Raw genomic sequence first — 18,675 nt, 5'->3', positions numbered from 1 at the left:
CTTGTGAGCCCAAGATAACGTAAGATTTTCAAACAAGACCATAACAAAATTTGGTCTTTGGAAAATGTGATAATTTTTTTTAACCTTCACCCAAGGATATGTTTATAGATTTTAGAGAGACAGGAAGAGAGAAAGAGAGAAGCATCAATGTGAGAGAGAAACATCGATTGGTTGCCTCCCTTATGTGCCATGACCAGACCTGAACCTGAAACCGAGGTATGTGCCCTCACTGGGAATTGAACCCAAAACCTTTTGGTGTATGGGACAATGTTCCAGTTGACTGAGTCAACCGGACAGGGCAAAAAATGGTCACTTTAAAATCAACTGACGAAATTATTTTTATCAATTCATAACATTCATTGATACATTTTGTTTATCAATAAAAACAGATAAAATTTATGTATGTTATTTCATTAAAATTAAGGTATTCTGTGCATAAAAGCCACCATAGTAAGTGAAAAAAATAAACCACAGACTAAGAGAGGACATTTCCTGGTTTGGTATCCAGACTATATAATGACTACCTAAGATAAAAATGAAAAAGCCAAATAAGCCAATAAAAAGTAAGTAATTCTATGAGCAAGCAATTCACAGAATAAAACATATTTTAAGATGTTGCTCTCTCTAGGAATCAGAGATATGCAAATTCAAATCATAATGAGATCTTTCACACACCTTAGCAACAATTAGGTCTGAAAATACTAAATAGTGGTGAGGATGTTAAGGGAAGGGAACTCTCATTTATTACTGGTGAGAGGGCAAACTGGTGTGATCACTTTGGAAAGCAACTTAGCAACACCTAATAAATTTGCAAAGGCACGTAGTATTCATATTAGGTGAGTCTACTCAGAGGTATGTGCCCCTGGAGAAATGCATAAGGGGTCAGACGTAGGAATGTTCATTGTAGCGAGGTTTATAATTCAGAAGAGAAAAACTTCAAATGTCCACTAAAAGAATAAGAGATAAATAAACTGTGCTATATCATACAATGGAGTACAGGGTGACAGTTAAAGTGAATGAAGCAGAACTATCTGTTTCAACAGGAATGAACCTCACAAAAACATTGTTGGGCCAGAAATAACATTGCAGATTATATGTCCAACATGCCATGAAAACTAAGCAAAACTCAGGATATATTTTTATACATACTTACAAATGCGGTAAAAGTATAGAGAGATACTGCATGGTAAGCAGCCCCATTAAGGATTCCTCCAGGGATGGCGCAGGGGAGAACATGACCCTGGGGAGCATAACTGTGCGGTTCTTAGGCTGGCTGGCGTGTGCATGGGTGATCACAGTATCAGCCACTGTATTTTTGGATCACTGAAATGCTTCATAATAAAATGCATTCTTTGAGTGAATGCACTGAGCACTGACTGTGTGCCTGGCACTGACTGTGCCAGGTCCCATGGGGCAGACAGGAGGGATGCTGCCTCTCCTATTCCTGCTGCTGGGTATCCTGAGCTCCCTGTCCTCGGAATCTCTCCTGCCCTTGAAACCAGTCCCCTGGCCCACCCCCACCAAGTGCAGAGTGAATGGGAAGAACCTGGTACTCTGGAAGGAGGCTCATCTAGGAAGACCTTTCTACGGAGGCTGACAAGCGCCAAAGAGAGCAGAATCTCTAAACACCTGAGGTTTTGACTAAAACCATATTGAATTCCTGATTATTTGAGTTACACATGCTTCCTGGAGAGGATTTCCCCTAATTCTACCATCCACTGTTACAGGTTGTGGGGGAGTGCTTTGTGTGTACATGTGATGTTTGTTTTTCCTTTTTAGCAGTATGATATGCACACATTTACATCGTAGAGATTAGACTGAGCACAAAGCGTCGCATCCCGTGTTTTCAGCCTCATATTCTATGGCATGGGCTCTCTGGAGATCTCTTAAGACAAGAACCTGCTGCATTGTTCCTTTGGTTTGGTGCCCCCTCCTGTATCTGGGGACACAGTGGGGAGTAGAGATGAGGCAGCCCCCTCTGGGCCGCAGGCCCCCTTACCTGAAGCCGAGGAGGATGGCCGAGGCGATGACCAGAGCGGAGAAGGAGAGTGCATAGCCCACTGTGTAGATGATGTAAAGGGACAGCAGCTGGTCCTCCGGGGAGCTCTGTGTGCACACAGGGACACAGTGTACATGGGGCACCCCATGCCCTCCTCTCCTACAGCCTTCTTTCCCATGAAATGGGGTAGAAGTGCATCCCCAAGTCAGGCCCCACCAGGAACTGGAGAACTAAGAAAGAGAATAACCTATCAAGATGGTGTCCAGATTTCTAGGACTGTGTTCCAAGGTCAGAGGTGAACACACACAACCTCTGCCCAGAAAGCATGGTGTGCAAAGCCCCCACAGGCAGCAGGATGGACGATGACCATACCCAGTGCTCACGGTCCTTGCTCTAATGAAGTGGGGACCCTGACACCCCTTGGGGGCTCAGAACCGCCATGTTCAACTCACTCTCTCCCCTCGCTTGGACTCCTCGCACTCTGACAGGTCCCTCCAGGGCAGGCTGGAGTTGTCCTTGTGCAGCCACAGGCCATCAGCTGTACAGAACCGGTAGACGTGACCCTGCAGCACTGGGGCGGAGACACGTGTGAGCTGAGCCTTGGCCCATTGCCACATGCCTCTTAATCCACTCCACCCTGGGGGTCACAGTGCTCCCCTAGCACTGACCTCTCGGAGTTAGTACCACCTCTTATACAAACACACACACACACACACACACACACACACACACACGGGCCTTCCTGCCCTGCCATAGGCCCAATCTGGCCCCGAGACAGGAAAGGCAGTCCCTAAGGTGTGGGCCACCTACCTCACCCTCAACCTTTCCTTATGGCTGCACTGCAACAATCTGATGAAACCCTGTCTTTGAGAGGACACAGCTCTACCTTATTTCCATGTCCTTGTCTCCAGCCTCAAATCACACTACCGACAAGGTGTGTTGTGGACCAGAAGTGGCCCTAACAGCCTGAGAGCCACCTGCTGTGAGTTCTGAGTCTCAGGACGCAGTGCCCATCTCTGTCCAACACTCCTTGCACAGAGTACATCCTAGGAACAGAGTGGGCAGGGAGCTCCTAAGAAGAAGAAAGAGATGGGGCCCCACCCTCAGGGAGCCCCTGTCTGAGGGGAGACGTGGCCCTGTCATCAAGGAACCATCTTCTGAAGGATTTCCTGGCTTTAAGGAATCAAGACTCTTATAGACTAGGAGCTAAAAAGAGCTCAGAAAGGAAGAGCACAAATGCAAACCAAGACAGATCATACACAGGCCCCATTCATTCACATCCTGGCTGTGCACCTGATACTGAGGCAGTGCCCCCGGCCATACCCCACTGCCCGCCTCCCCAGGGGGATGTGTGGTGTGGCCCAGGTTTGCTGTGAGGTCACAAGAGGGAATAAGGGGTTACTATCTGCCTACATGACAATGAGTGTGACCCCAGGGCCAGGAAACGGGACAAAATGGGGCGGGGGCGGTTGGTAGCATAGAATAATCATGGAGGGAAGCTGGAGCCAGGACAAATTTTAAGAGACTTTAAAGTTCTAAATGACTAAAAGGTTTCAAGACCAGCCTCTCCAGCTGTGGGAGGAAAGAGCGGTGTGAAGGAGAGAGAACGGGCACACCACCGAGGCTCTGGGTGGCGGTGGCTGGGCAGGTTTGCAGGTGGAGAGGTGGCAATGAGGACCCTGTCTGTGGGGGCGTTCTGGCCCAGGGCTACCCCGCTGGGGCCCAGGACGGATGCGGTCATCAGGACAGGGGCTCTATCTCACAGTTCACAAACCCTCCACCCGCACCCCACTTCCCACGGTAATTTGCAGGAGACCCTCACAGCAGGGTCTGGTGACAGCCATCTTCCCACCCTGTAAGGCACCTGCAGGGCCTGTCAGTGAGACCCTTGTCCTCTGTAACGTTGATCCCCAGTCCCCTAAGGCATCCTCCCTGCTCGCTCTTCTTTTTTCTCCTGCTCCCTGTCATAAGCAAACCCTGAACCAGGTCCCCCATCAGGACACAAAAGTATCCGGTAATACGGTGAGGTAAGTCAGCTTGCAGCATCACCCCTAGATGGCCCTGCATTTAAAAGAGACTTCACCTGGAAGGGAAATGAAAACCTGAAAGTCTAGTGGTGGAACTTCCGGCAGCGAGAAGAGCTGTGTCCCAGCACCCGCTAATGCATTTATGAGCGAAATCAGGCAAAGACAAAGGCACGGAAGGGGTGGCACACGGTCTGATTTTAGCAACTGAAGGGCTCATCTTAGGCCCCAAGTGCCGCCTGAATGAGTCTCTTATCTGCTGGGTGGATGCCTGGAATTTTTCACCAGGGGTCAAGTCTTTTTCTGGACAAACCAGTAGTAGATAGCCCCAGAGCAGTGCCGGGGATCTGGGCTGACCCATGGGGAGTGAGACTGATGTCAGGGCCTCTCCAGCAGCCCACGGGGTGAGGAAAGGGGTGGCAGAGGGGCCAGGGGAGGGAGAGGACACGGCCAGAGGGCACGAACCATCCAATGGCTCATTTACCCAGGACTCAGCCTGCAGCAGCGTGACCCCGATACTTGCCATAGCTTGCTCAGGGGCTGGCACTCCACAGTTGCTGGTGCCCACCCATCACGCCCCTTTACGCACCCTCTCTGCAGGCTGTGCACTCGCAGACTCTGTTTTGAACACCTGCTGTATGCCTGGCACCTTTGAGTATCACAACCACCTGACAAGGTAGGCACAGTTAATCCCATTTTACAGGTGGAGACATGGAGTCTCTAAGAGGCCAAGTGACCTGCCCAAAATCAGCCACGCAGGATGTAGCCGAGTCAGGATTTAGATCCCCAGATCTTTGCCTCCAAAAAGCCAAAAGTCAGCAGCCACATTCACTGCTAATAGTCAACAATGGCCATGTGCCATTTCTCTTCTGCCCTTCCTGAGGCTTGGATTGGCCAACATTCAGTGTCCTCCCAGCAGGTCCTCTTGCCAGTGCAGACCCCCAGCAGGCTGCATAATTCCCAGGCACTCCATTCAGGGCCATCTGGGAGGACGGGAAGGTGGTACGTGCACAGACAGATGTGTGTGTTACTGGCAGAGAGTCAGGGATCACCGCGTCCCGGAGAGAGTCTATGTGAGGGTGGCTGTCAATTATCCTCCAGCAGCAGCAAATATTAAAAGCCAGGGCTGGTTCCTGGCTAGGCCGTGGTCCCCAGACGCCCATCTTGGCTGGGGGTGGAGTGGGTCCAGGCACAGCCCTGCTTATCGGCTCAGCTTTATCTGGCCCAGGAGCTGCTGGTAAATCAGCCGGGGGCTTGGCTCTGGTCCTGTCAACACCAGGAGGCAGCCGGCCGCATGCCAGAAGGCCCAGGGATATTTCATTAAGTCAGACCCTGGTGTTGGAAATAAAACCCCCAATTAAACACTTCCCTTCCCGGAAACTACAGTGGCGTCTGTAATCAAGCTAACAGCCGCCCTTCCACGTGGATGCAGGGCTGCAGAGAGCTGCTCATGAATCCATTAACTCCTGCACCCTGGCAACAACAGCAGCCAGCAAGGACGACGGGGCCCGTCATACAGACCAGGAAGCTGAGATCCGGACAGGGTTGCCACAGGCCCTCCCCAAAGTGGTGGAATGCAGGTCAAAGGCAGGGCTCAAACTGAAGGCATCGGCTTGGGGTGCAGGTGGGGGTGAGGAGTGGTACATCACATTATGGCCTAAGAGGAGAAGCTCAGGTTCTGAATTACAAAAACTCAAGTTCGAATCCTGGTTTTGCCTTCAACCAGCTAAGGGGCCTTGAGCAGACTCCCCAGGTCTCAGTTTCCTCATTGTAAATAGGAACCATGATGACTTCCTAGGTCTGTGGTGTGAGGATTAGGGAATAAAGCGTGTGAAGTGCCTGGTGCATAGAAGGCCTTCAAAACGTGGTCACAGCTGTAGCCCTGCTGCTGCCCCCACCACAATTTCTCAAAAGGGCACCCCTTCACTGAGGCTGGGCCTGGGGCTCAGGACACCACCTCAGACAGAACTCCAAAGCCACGCTCAGGCCTCTGTCTCCCTTTGGCAACCCCCGCCTGCCAGGAAAGCTCCCATGCTCAACGTGATTCAAGGGAAGTACCCGTCAGAGTTTCCAAGAATTGGGAGTGATAAACTATTTTAAAAGCATTTTATGACTCTTATATAATTAGAACTAAGCTAACAAACAGGTAGAGATCAGGATGAGGTAGAGCTAATGAGACCAGAATGATTTGTAACAAGCAGATCTGCTGTTTGGGTAAACGGAGGCTGCTGGAGAGTAAACGGAGGCTGCCGGAGAGCCCACAGGCAGCAAGATGCTCCCTGAAGCCACTCCAGCCTTCTGGTTTGCAGATGCTTGTTGACACAAAGCATCTCCTTTGCATACCTGCCTTCCATGACTTGTCTGCCCCTGTCCTCTCCCTGAGACGCAGAGTCTCAAGTTCTGAATCAAAGGGGTCAGAATTCCAGAGCCGGCTTCACTGGGACATTGTGCAGGCCCGAGGCCTGGCCCCATCTCCAAGGTGGGGTCTGGATATTCTCCCTCTCTGGAGGGCCCTCCTGCCCCCTTCTCCACCTGCCTGGCCTTTCAGGCCTGGCCTCATGTCACCTCTCTCTGTCAGCCTTCCTGACACAAGCCAGGCAAAAGAGGCGGCTCTGGCCTCCCTCAGCGCACCTCCGGGCCGCCGAGCGGGTTTGTTCAGCCCCGTGGTGAGGGCTCACTGCTTCTCCCCAGCGCACAAACTAGCACAGCCCCAAGTTCTCACTGGCATTCCTAGCGCCTGACACAGACATGACCCAGGTGTCTGGGGACTGTTTTGAACTTAATTCTTTCTCTAGCCACTCGTTTCTCTGCCCTGCTCTGTACCCCAGAAGGCTGACCTCTGTGGACAGCATCCCCTGGACTCTCTGACCTCTACTGGATTTGACCCACGGGAGGCACCGGCAGAAGGTAGGAGGGCGGAGGGAGAGAGAGGCTGGGGTGTTTCTCCCTTGCTCCCTTCCTGCCTTGATTCTGAGGTTTTGGCAGTGGCTTCAGCCCTGCTGGTTGGCCTCTCTGTCACCATGACCTCCAGCTCTCATGGGAGTCTCATAGGCCCATCCTGCCCCACTCGGGTCTAGAGATGCTAAGCTTCCCACAGATGTAGTCCTTGGTGCTTTTTATATTTTATTGGCCCCTGAGCCCTGCCCAGACTCTGTAAGTGACCCCACCACTAAATTCTCTTCAAATTCCCAGCTGAGTGTGTTTTCTGCCAGGACCCTGCCTGAGACACCCCTTTCCTTTTTCCCACCTCTTAACCCATCCTCACAGGATACTGCCTGATCAGCCCAAGAAAGCTCCAGAACGGCCCCCTTCCTGCTCTCACCTGCCCTGGGTCGGGAGTAAGGGAAGTCCCCAGTGCCAGCCTCTGCCCAGGGGTCGGCCGGGACAGGTCAGAGACAGCAACTATGCTGCGGGAGCCCGGGTGGGTATCTCTATGGATCCCTAACTCAGGGAAAGGGGAGAGGAGGCAGAGTCGGTGTTTCTGAGTGTCAAAAAAGGGCATGAATTAGCGTGGTGAGTCAGGGAGGGGGCAGAGGCTGGCAGGGGGCCTGTGCAGTGGCCGTTATCTTCGTGTAGAAAGCAATAAAACTGTGTTCGCTCATAAACGGGCACCGCCAGGACCTATTTCCTGCTCAAATAAAATTAAAGGTGATGGATGGAGCCAAGAGCAGCGGGCAGAGCTGGGGGCCGCTTAGTGCTGAGTGATGGGCCCTGTCCTGTGCCTGGCTCCGGGGGGTCTAGAGGCGCAGCCCAGGCTGGCCAGGCAGCCAGTCCCAAACCTTCGGGAGGCGGGGAAAGTGTAGGTATTTTGGGAGGTGGACAGGGTAAGTAGCGTGGGTGAGGAAAATTAACAGCAACCATTTTTCAAGAACCTGCAATCCTCCCAACACTCCCCTCTCCTGGCTCTGTCCTGTGTCCCCGGGAGCCAGCTGAGGCACAGAGAGGCCTGAGAATTTGCTAAAGCTCACACAGCCACTTAGAACTTCGTCAGGCAGAACCATTAGACTGTAAGATTCAACTTGTCCATTTCTAGAAAGAGGGCAGGCAGTTCAGTGCCTCCCTCAAGCTTCCCCCAAGCTGTGCCCAGCTGGCAGGGGCCCAGGAACACATGTATGCACACACGCACGTGTATGCACGCATGCTCAAGGAAGCCTGGTGTGGCAATTAGACGCTGACTCTAAACCAGACTCCTGACTGAGTCCTGGGTCTGCTATTTACAAGCTGTGTGAGCTTGGAAAAGTCAGCTGGCATCTCTGAGCCTCAGTTTTTGCCTCTGTAAAATTGGAAGATAATCAGAGCACGGGCCTCAAAGGGTTGTTGTGAAGATTAAATGAGTGTAGGTATGTAAAGCACACGTGAAGGGCCACTGTGTGTGCCAGCCAGGTGCTTGCCTAGTCCCTGGTCCAGCCTCCTCCTGTACACCTCAGAGTGCGGTGGGTGTCCGGGTAGGGTGCAGAAGGGGGAGCCTCTTTAGGACTCCAGCCAGGGCTTCCTGTGACCTCAGTCCTGAGCCTGAGGTGAAGATCTTGCCAGACCCTGCTGGGTGTCCTGATGTTCCACTAAAGGGCCGCCTCCTTCAGGAAGACCTCTGGCTTCCCGTAGTATGGCCTTATTCTCTTGCTTCTGGGCTGGTTTCTGCTCGGTCCCAGGTCCCTTCAAGGCACCATGGTTAAGATCACAGGCTGGGTTCAAATCCTGGCTCTGCCATTTACCCCATCATTTGGAGCAAGTGGCTTAAACTTTCTAAGGCCTTAGTTTCCTCATCTGTACAAGAAGCATAACCATGGGATAGTTATAAAGATCAAATGAACATCCTGTTTTTAGGCAATACTTGGCACATAGTAGGTCCTCAATAAATCTCAGCTATTACTATAGTTATTATTATAAGAGAGTGTCTTTTCTCCCCTTTTTGAGACTGAGCTCCTTGGGGCACGGTGTTTGCCTCCTGTTAGCCTCCCTGATACCCGAGATAGATGGGGTAGGCTGGGGGGCACCCCTCCAGCCAGAGCTACAGCGGCAGCCTCTGTAGGTCTCTGTGCTCCAGGGACCCTCTCACTTATCTGGTCACACCCTTCCCAGGGCAGGTGTCCCCTACAGGCAGGCGTGAGTTGGGGAGGGCCTGAGGGACAGCTCCACTAATACCCTGATCACTACTGCCATTAGGTTCATCTGACTAGCGAGGCCTGGAGAGTCAGGAGGTGGTTAGGTGCACTGCCAGGTACAGGGCACCTACAAACACCCATCATACATACATACACACACGCATCAGCACAATGACACCTCTGGGTAATGCCATCCCTCAAACCCTAGGATCTCTTCCCACCCGGCTCCTTTCCTGACTACCAGACGAGGGGCTCACATTTCTCTCTTAAGTCAGACCCTACACTGGCCTCCCACCACCCAACTGCCAGCATAGGCCTCAGGCCCATATTACAGCAGATACCCCCTCTCGCCCCTTCCCCCCATAGACACCTCATACCCATAAGGCGGCATAAAGGCCTTCTGGGGTGGGGAAGTCTATGTCCCATGGAAAGGAAGCACTGTGCACCTCACCCCAACTCCACTCCCCACCTCCAGCCTCCTGGACATGGGAAGGGTGGTCCACGTGTTGGGGAGGGAACTCACCACTGTTGGCCCAGGGCAGGTACCAGGGACAGCTGACATTCACAAAGGAGCCAGGTGGCCCGTCTGGCCAGCAGGCATAGTCATCAAAGGTCCGGTTGCAGAACAGGCCTGGGTGCAGGCAGAACAGTCCTGAGTCCTGGCCTGGCTGTGGCATTCCCCACCCCGGGAGGCTGGCAGCTAGCAGGGCAGAAACCTGTGCTCTGCTAACCGCTGCTGAGCGATTTCTATATGCCACGTGCTCTTCCCACCCAGCAGGTGCCATGCAAGCAGACTTGCCACTTACCAGCAGTGGGAATTTGAGCAAGTTACTTAATGTCTCTGTTCTCTCATCTGTAAAATGGGGGTAGTCTGGGTTCCACAGGACTTTGTGGGACAAATGATGTATGTTACATAGATAACCTGAGCATAGTAAGTGCTCAATAAACAATCCCCATAGGACTGTTCTTAAATTATACATCACAGATGAGGGGGAAATGGTAGCTCATGCGGCTGTTATAACCTTCCTAAGATAACTGTGTTACGATTGCAGGATCAGGATTTGAACCTAGATCTATCGGTCTCCTATCCTGTGCTCTTTAAAAACCACTCCCAATCCCCCACCACCCAAAAACATTTATTCCTATAAATATGTTGGTTGGGGCGATGCACAGGTCAGGAAGTGCTGAGGAGGACAGAGAACGGATAGGCCAGGTCTGGCTCCTGAGGGGCCCAAGCTGGGGACACGGAATAGACAGCAACAAGATAACATCCCAAAGCACAGGGCCGATATGGTGTCCTAGAGAGGCAAATGATGCCCAACCAAGGCTTGGGGGTCTTCACAGCCTCCTGGCAGTTGAGTGGGGGCCCCACCTACACTCACCTGTGGCTGGGGGTGGAGCCTCAATCAGGAAGCGCTGGCACTGGCGTCGATATTCTCGCCATTTCTGCACTGTCTCAGAGAGGGACACAGTGGCACCCTGTGGGGAAGACCAAAATGGGGGCCCTCTGTTTCCAGTCAAACCCCCACTCCCAAAACACTTGGTTTCTAGATGTGCAGGAGACCTTAGGGCCCCAAACTCCACCAGGCATTTAGCGTCTCTGAGACAGGGAGGGAACGAGTTGCGCTTCAGAGGGATGTTTTTACATCTTTATCCTTCCCAGGGGACTGGTGCACAGTTTGATGTGTAGCAGTGCCCAGCAAATGTCTACTAACTTGCCATTGTTGGGGGATGAGTCGGGTGAAGGGAGGGGAGAGTGGGTGTCAATCTCATCTGACCTCACCTAGGAGAAAGCTCCCAAGAACCCCAGACTTCATGATGCCTAGGGCTCCTCGCTAGGGCCCTGTTGGCTTGCCCACAAAACCCTCACACTTTCAACCATTCTAGAAGGGGAAGTGCAGGCCCAGTGTGGGAGAGGTACTCAGCCAAGGCCACACAGCACCTCAGGCAGCAGAGCTAAGGCTAGGCCCCGGAGTTCCCCTGATCAGTGATTGCGCTGGATTACTGGGCGGGGTTGGGGGAGAGGGGTTGACGGGGGTGGGGGGGTGCGTGCGTGTGTGGTGGGGTTCAGTGCCACAGAGCCTGGTAATTCAATTCCTCCTGCACAAAGCCATCAGGTATTGGGGCAACACAACCCCCCAGTGTCCTCTTTTAACATAACAACACAAATCAAATATTCAGCTCAGCTTCTGTCTGCTGGAGAGGGAGGAGACCTGAGGATATGTGGTGAAGGGATCAGAAAAGTTCCAGACCTCAGAGACCAGGCCTGTAATGGGAAGGGTTCCCCATCTGTGAATAGAGGAATATGAACCTCAATTTTCGGATAAGGTAATAGAACTGGCTTTTTAGCACGAGACCCAAATGGACCCACCAAAGTAAGAATGGTCCCTTCTGAACATTCTTGTGTACTTCCTTTAGATCTATGTCTTGGGACTGTTCATTTTTTATTCTATTCTATTTTCTGAACGGGCTTAAGATTATAGATATTCCTCATGTAGAGGCTGCAGATGCTGAGATAACTGGGGAGACCCCTGTATAAAATTTAGGACCTATACATAATTGAAAACAAAACTTCACTTCTGAAATCACAAAAATACACACATGTGCTGAAATCAAAATAGCTTGTTTTTGGAAGCTTGTACCCTTGACTGGTGGTGGATCTGGTCTTTTAATAATCCTGCCCACGTTTACGCAGAGTCCTGGTTTATGAGACACAACCCATAAAAGACAGGTTGTCTGTCACGTGCTGGTCTCTGCCCCATAGGAGGCCCCCAGGAGGGGATGAAGCTTGCTTGAGCCCCAGCCACATTCCTGCAGTAAGTATGCTGAGGCCACATGGGCTACCTGAAGGATGGAGCTATTCTGAGGGCAAAGTTCAAACGTATTTATTAAATAAATAAATAAATAAAATGAACAAGGAATCAAACTCAAAAACAGCAAAGACAGTGACGTGACATCAGCTACAACTGAGGGGTCAATACAATCTTCACTGGAAATAGGCCTGATAGATCTACCCCCTAATCCCTTTTCCTTCTTCTCCCAGCCCCTGAGTGCAGCAGCTGCTGCTGGTGGGAGGGCGGAGGCTGGGGAGACTTCCCCTGATATCTCTTTCTAGGAGGAAAACAGGCAGGAAGCAAGGTCATTGCTGGGAACTGGGGCAGAAGGTACATGTGGGCCAGAGAATGCGGACAAGGAAGCCCATGGAAACCAGGAGACTCAGGATGGGGGTGGGGTGTGGGGTTCACGGCTAAGGTCAGAACCATGAAGGCCAGCCAGCCTGGCCACCAACACCTCAGGGAGCCTCAATACACAGGTAGCGCTGCACCTGCTCTATCTTCAGACTGGGGCTCCCTGAGGGCAGGGCCGTGTCTTCCCCAGCCTGGGGCTTCAGTTACTAGATGAAGAAATCACAGGGATGTAACTTACAGTATAGGGAATAGAATCAGTAATAATATAACAACCATGTACATTGGCAGATGGTCACTAGACTATTGTGGCAATCAGTCGTAAGTTATATAAATGTTAAATCACTATGTGGTACTCCTGAAACTAATATAATATCATATAATATCATAATATGTGGATTATAATTAAAAATAAATTTTAAAAAGTAAAATGTGATGAGAACACACACACAAAGACAAGTAAGAACAGGGTCTGTGTCTCTCCCCTCAGAGAGCGTGCTTCGTGGCAATGGGGGTCCTGTCATCCTCCTGCCCCAGCTGGGGGTCTCCCAGTGCTGCTCCCCGCCCCTCCCAGCACGAATCACTGGGACCTCAGGCCTCTCCCCGACCTGGTGTCCATGGAAGCCATATTGTGTGAGACTCTGGGTGGCGGGGGTGGGGGGCAAGTCGGGCGGATGGCAGACATAGGGAACACAATGATGTAGGACACAGCTCTGGTCTGAGAGAGTTCCCAAGCCAAGGATGTGTCCTTGTGGGGGGGTGGGGTCCTTGCTTTGCAGGACATAACAGAGAAGGCAGTGGGCGAAAGTGCTCAGGGAGTGGTTGGGGCTTTGCTCAGTATAGGGGCCAGGGGACTGGGAGCTGGGTGAATCAAGGGTGGGTGCGGGATAGACTGGGCGAGCAAAGGTTTCAGAAGAAGAACTCAGCAGGGACAAAGGTACAGAAATAGGGACACCGATGCTCTGGGGAGCAGAGGAAAGCCTCGGACCGATGTTCAGGAGGACTTTTTGGGGCAGGGAGAGAGCAGCGGGAAGGGCCTAGGACAGAGGCGAGGATCTGGTCTGGGACAGGGCTGGTGGCCACCCAGGGCAGCTGGGCCCAGGTGCTCAGGTGAGCTCGGTTAACACAGTGTGGGGTGAACAGCCCTGGCTTTGGGCTCAGACCTGTGCCTGACACTGAATTAATAAATTAATCCCCAACAATTAATTAATTAATCCTCAATAAATCAAGTCTGTGACCCATGCAAGAGTTTTAATTTCTAGCCTCAGTTTACACATGTGCAAAATGGGAATAACAGTCCCCATCCACCCAGGCTTGTTGCGAGGAGTAGGTGAGTTAGTGCTTACAATGCACTAGGGAAAATGGCCCAGGGAAAATGTGTGGTCAGTGGCAGCCATTCTCACGTTTTCTGCTCTTCATGGGGGAGGAGAGAGGAACAAGCAGCCTGGTTTCCTGGGGAGTCTGCATCCCACCCCTCCACCACTTTTAGGGTCAACAAACTCCTTTCACACCAAGCACCCATCATCTGCTTAACCTGTGACGTCTTCCAGCAGCCACCATAGCTGGTGGCAAAGCCAAGTGGGGACACTGGGGACTCCATGCCCAAGGGCAGGGAACAATGAGGAGAGGCAAGGCCCTGACCACCAGGCAGGGGCAGAATTTCATCCTCCTGTGCTATGAGGCCCTGCTCGAAATCTGGTGAGGTGGGGCTGGGGGAGCTGGGTGACGGGGACGACACAGCGGTAGGTGCCGCCAGCCCTCACAGGGAAGGAGAGCTGGCCCAGAGGACAGGAAGCCGTGAGGGGGCCTGCAGGGCCTGGGCCAAGGCAGACTGGCAGTTTTAAAAATTGGGACTTGCTCGGCCCCATGGGATCTCTCTGAGGGGGTGAAGGCAAATGGTGTGAAGTTTACAATGGGAGGGGGTGTCTCTCAGATTCAGGAGTTCGGGGAGGAAGCAGGAGGTGACAAAGGGCGCCTGGATGGAATGCCATGCGAGCGCGGAAGAGGACGACTCCCAGGACTCTGGCCTCCCCACCGCTTGGCTCAAATCTCAGCTGGGATTGAAGGGACGCATTTTGTCTTTTGGGGCTCGAGTTCTCTTGCCTATAAAATGGGCGAATCATTCTCCTCAAAGAGCTACTACACAGATCCAGCCAGATAAAGTCAGTGGGGATCCTTATAGTTGACAAGCCCTGTTGCAGGGGGCAGTGTGAGGAGCAGAGCAGAAGGATGTAGGTGGGGTGGGTGCTCCTGAGGTGCTGGGCATCTCCACACCCTGGGAAGGCACCATCTCCAAAGGCTGGCTGCTAACCTGAAAAATTCCTCCTGCAGTTTCTTTGGATTCCTTCCTTTTCTAGGAACTGTTTTGGTTGAAGGGAAGGAGGAAAGAGACCTTGCCTTTCTGGGCCACTGAGGTGGGAAAAATGGGAGAGGGCCTCCCGAAAGAAGAAAGAAGAGGGCTCCTTCCAGGACGCTAAGGCTCCTTCCTCTCTGGTGACTTCCCAGAGCCCAAACCACTGGCCCCTGTGCCCTGGAGGGGTGGGGCTGTCAGACCCCTGGCTCTCAGACACACACCCCCGCCCCCGCTTTTTTTGTCTTAAGGGCTCCAGATACAAGAGCTAAAGGGCAGGCAAAGGAAAACTGCACACACATTCTCACATGTGCAACAGCCCTCACACGGATACACTGTCACACACATATCGCCCATGCCGTCAGGCACACGCTTACTTACTGAGACGCGACCCAGAGTCTCTCTGGCACACAAACACACAGCCAGATACACACTCACATGCTGAGACACTGTCCCCAAGACATACACACCCCCGACTGACATATACTCAACGTACGCTGTCACATAGATACATACAGAGAAACAGCCACACATTCTGTGACAAGTACTCTCTCACCCACACATGGACTGATACTGGCAGACACCCAGTCACACACAAAGATGTCATACACACACACACACACACACACACACACACACACACCTTCCCATAGACACAGTATCATACATGGGATCACAAGCACATATATAGTCAGACACAATTACATGGTGAGATGTTTCACACACAGTGACTCACACACAAGCAAACTCACACACAGGGTCATGTACAAATACACGGAGAAACAGGTCTATACAACCTTTGCCCCTGGTCTGTCTCCTTCTGTTTCTCTCTCCCTGTTTTTATTTCTGTATCTCTGTATCTCTCTAACACACACACACACACACACACACACACACAGAGGAATCTGCATTGAGGCAGGTGGCGTCAGAAGGCAGGATGTGATTTTCTGGTTGTTCCTGCCCCAGCACCCCCGGGTCCGTGTTCAAGAGCGAGCCCTGCTCAGAAAATGGTCCATGCTGAGCGCTGTGCACCCTGGACTGCCTCCGCCCTTCCTGGGGGTGCAGAGCCGGGGCCTCCCACGGCCCCTCTCCAGCCCCTCTCAGCCCCTCTCTTGCCCTGGAGGAGGCTTCCAGGTTCCTGAGGTTGGATGGGTCAGTTCTGCCAAGTGATGGAAGCTTCTGTCTCAGGTGCCAGTGTCTTGATCCGTTCCATTACCCTGTGTGGGAGAGCTTGTAATCCCTATTTACAGAGGGGGAAACTGAGGTTCCAGCTGGTCAACTGTCCTCCCCAAGATCACCAACTATGAACAGACTCAGTATGTGAACCCAGGTTTATCTGGTAATTTTGGGTGTCAAAGGTCTGCCTGTCTCCCTATAGAACAGCCCCCTCACAGGGGTCTTGGGAAAGTAATGAATAAGGGGGGGGGTGGTCCTTCCCAGCAGCAACAGAGTGGCTCATGTTCCCTTCTTCAGAGCTCAATTCAGCCATCGCCCGCCTGCAGGGAAGCTGCTTCCGGCCTGGCCAGGCCTGACAGCGGAGCACTCACTCTGTGACGTTCCTTCAGTGCCACCTGGGTAGGGAGGTGTTTGGCACGAGCCCAGCCCCAGACCCCTTGTTCCTCTCTGATCCTGACTGGCTGGGTCACCTTAAACCGGGGAACACGTCCTTGTTTCCTGAGCTTTTGCCCCCTCATCAGTGTCATGGAGGGAGTAACTCTAGTCTTGCCAACCTCATGAACAGAAAACAGAATGCAAAATTTACCAGTTTTTAGAGTATTACACGCAGGCATGAGGTTGTGTCACAATGATTGCCGTCTAATCTCAAAGTCCCTGTTCCTCAGATCTCCATGGCAGCCAGAGATGCTCGGGACCCCCTACAAGAGCATACCCTGAGGCTCCATCCTCTCTGCTCAGAGCGTGGCTGGCTCATCCTACCCTCCTCTGCCCCTCAGCCTTGTTATGGCGTCAGGACATTTGGCTTTTGCCCTTGGCCCAGGGCTGAGGAATAAGGGGATTAAAAAAAGGTCAGGTTCAAGGAGCCCCTCTCCTCTGGGTAAAGGAAGGCACTTTAGGGAGAAGACAGGCAGTCCCCAGAACCTCTTCTTTTTCCTTAATCCAAACCAGTCTGCACACTTGGCTTGGAGCAGGATGGGACCCCCATCCCATCCCGGCCCAGAGGAGGAGACAAAGGTGAGAGAGAGGCACATAATGGGGTCTATAGTCCTGGCTCTGGAAAGATCCCAAGTGCACCAGGAAAAGCAAGGCCTGGCTGAGGGGTTGTGGGGAGGTACTGTGGGGGGAAGGGTGTCTCCTGCACTAGGGGAGTAGCTGGCGGCAGGAGGGGGCGGGGACGGGCGGGAAAGGGAGAGGGAGGGAATCTGGAAAGAAATTTGGGGGCTGAAAATGTGCTGGCAGCCTAGCCGGGAGGCACATCTGTCCACATCTGGATTACCAAGCGGTGGAGTAGGCCCCCCCAGGGCAATGGCCCCTGATCTTGCCTTCCGCTTGTGCTGGGACACATTTCAAGGCCTGTGTGCACCCACTCCCCGAAGCTCTGGGTTCTTTAGGTCTGGGGGTAAGAATGGGAGGCGATGGGAAGAGGCAGTTCCCTGACACAGGACAGGCAACCCAAGCCGGTGCCTCCTCTCTGCTCAAGCATCTCACAGCATCTTTGGACAAATCCCCTCCCGGAAAGCAGGCTGACCACAGCCCGCAGCGCAGGAGCCTAGAGACAGGAAAGGCAGGTAAGACAGTGAAGGCCAAGAAGAGGGGCTTCAGAGGGGCTCGCTACAGCCTGCTCTCCAGTGGCACGCAGGAGGCCAAGGTATCTGTGTGTCTCAGTATGTGCTGTGGTGTGTGTTATCAACTAGGGGGTCAGAATGAGAGCTCAGTCTACTGTATGGGGGCGCTAGCTGAAGGAGCAGGAGCCTCCTGCCTGTTTGCTGCAGGGCTTGGGGGGGGATGTTGTGCGACAAGTTCCATCTGGGAGGTCACCAGGAAGGACAACAAGCTGCGTCTCTGGGGCTAGGAGTCAAAGGCTGTGCTGGGGGCTGGTGAGGGGCAATGGAGCTGGGTGTCCACACCCTGGCCCTTTCGTGCTCCCAGAGTCTTAATGGGGTCTCTGACCAGCCAGCGGACAGGTTAGGGGGTAGGCACTGCGGGGCAGGGGTCGCGCGCATTGGGAAGGAGCGAACTGGGCAGGGGCAGGACAGCTGTCCCGGGTTTCCAAGGAGAAGGAGTTGGGAAAACTGTCTGGGGAGACGCGGCGCAGAAGTGGACAGCGCAGGGCGGCCGCGGGGCAGCTGGCTCCCAGGCAGAGGGGCCCGGGCGGCCAGGAAGCGGGCGCCGCGCCCGGGATGGGGGCAGTCGCCGCCGGCCAAGCCACCTCGGCCACCCAGCCCAGGGCGCCAGCTCCTCAGTCCCTACGCCCCTGGAGGTCTCGCTTTCCTCCGCCTGCGGTCGCGGAGTTTCTCTCAAGTCCCACCGCCTTCGCCAGGACCCTGCGACGCCCCCAAACCCCGTTTCCCGCAGCCTCACCTGGGGGCGGGGGCCGGCCCTGCCCACCGCCCCGAGCAGCAGCAGTGCCAGGCGGAGCGGCCCGGGGGCGCGGGCCATGGTGGGGCGCTCAGGACTGGGCCATCGCTGCCACCTGCGGAACCGCGCGCAGCGACTAATCCCGGGCGGGCGCCGGGCGGCGGGCGCGGGGGAGGAGCCGGCGCGGGGCCGCCCCGCCCGCGGGAGGGGCCAGGCAGGGTCCCCAGCCTTCCGCCCCGGCTGCCTCCGACACCCCGAAGCCACGCCGCGCCGCTCCGCCCGTCCAGGGCAGGGAGGTACTGGGCTCTGTGCCCCCACCCTCACCGGCGCACCTCGACCTCTTCCCCAGGTGGCTCTGGCTAAGGAGAGCCAACCCAACCCCCACCTATTCGAGGCACCCCAAAGGAAACTGAGGCCGAGGGAGCGCATGGGACTCATCCAAGGTGACACCGTCTGTCAGACCCCTCCCTGAAAACGTAAC

The 18,675-nt window shown here is 53.7% G+C and overlaps 1 protein-coding gene across 1 annotated transcript in view; it reads right to left on the bottom strand.

Annotated features, from left to right (window-relative positions):
• GLP1R (glucagon like peptide 1 receptor) overlaps positions 1 to 18,275 on the bottom strand; it is a 32,258-nt gene extending 13,983 nt beyond the window's left edge. Inside the window, exons 1-5 of the mRNA XM_054568733.1 lie at positions 18,198 to 18,275; positions 10,508 to 10,604; positions 9,649 to 9,756; positions 2,452 to 2,570; positions 2,000 to 2,106 (exon numbers count right to left, since the gene is read on the bottom strand). Coding sequence (XP_054424708.1) covers positions 2,000 to 2,106; positions 2,452 to 2,570; positions 9,649 to 9,756; positions 10,508 to 10,604; positions 18,198 to 18,275 — 509 coding nt within the window. The remainder of the gene's footprint in view (positions 1 to 1,999; positions 2,107 to 2,451; positions 2,571 to 9,648; positions 9,757 to 10,507; positions 10,605 to 18,197) is intronic.
• Between the last annotated feature and the right edge of the window lie 400 nt (positions 18,276 to 18,675).

The sequence above is a fragment of the Pteronotus mesoamericanus genome, unplaced genomic scaffold (genome assembly GCF_021234165.1).
Source record: "Pteronotus mesoamericanus isolate MK-2021 breed Mesoamerican mustached bat unplaced genomic scaffold, CSHL_Meso_final contig_20, whole genome shotgun sequence".
Lineage (NCBI taxonomy): Eukaryota > Metazoa > Chordata > Mammalia > Chiroptera > Mormoopidae > Pteronotus > Pteronotus mesoamericanus.
Note: the sequence above shows the minus strand (reverse complement) of the source record. Positions and strands in the feature narration are given on the sequence as shown.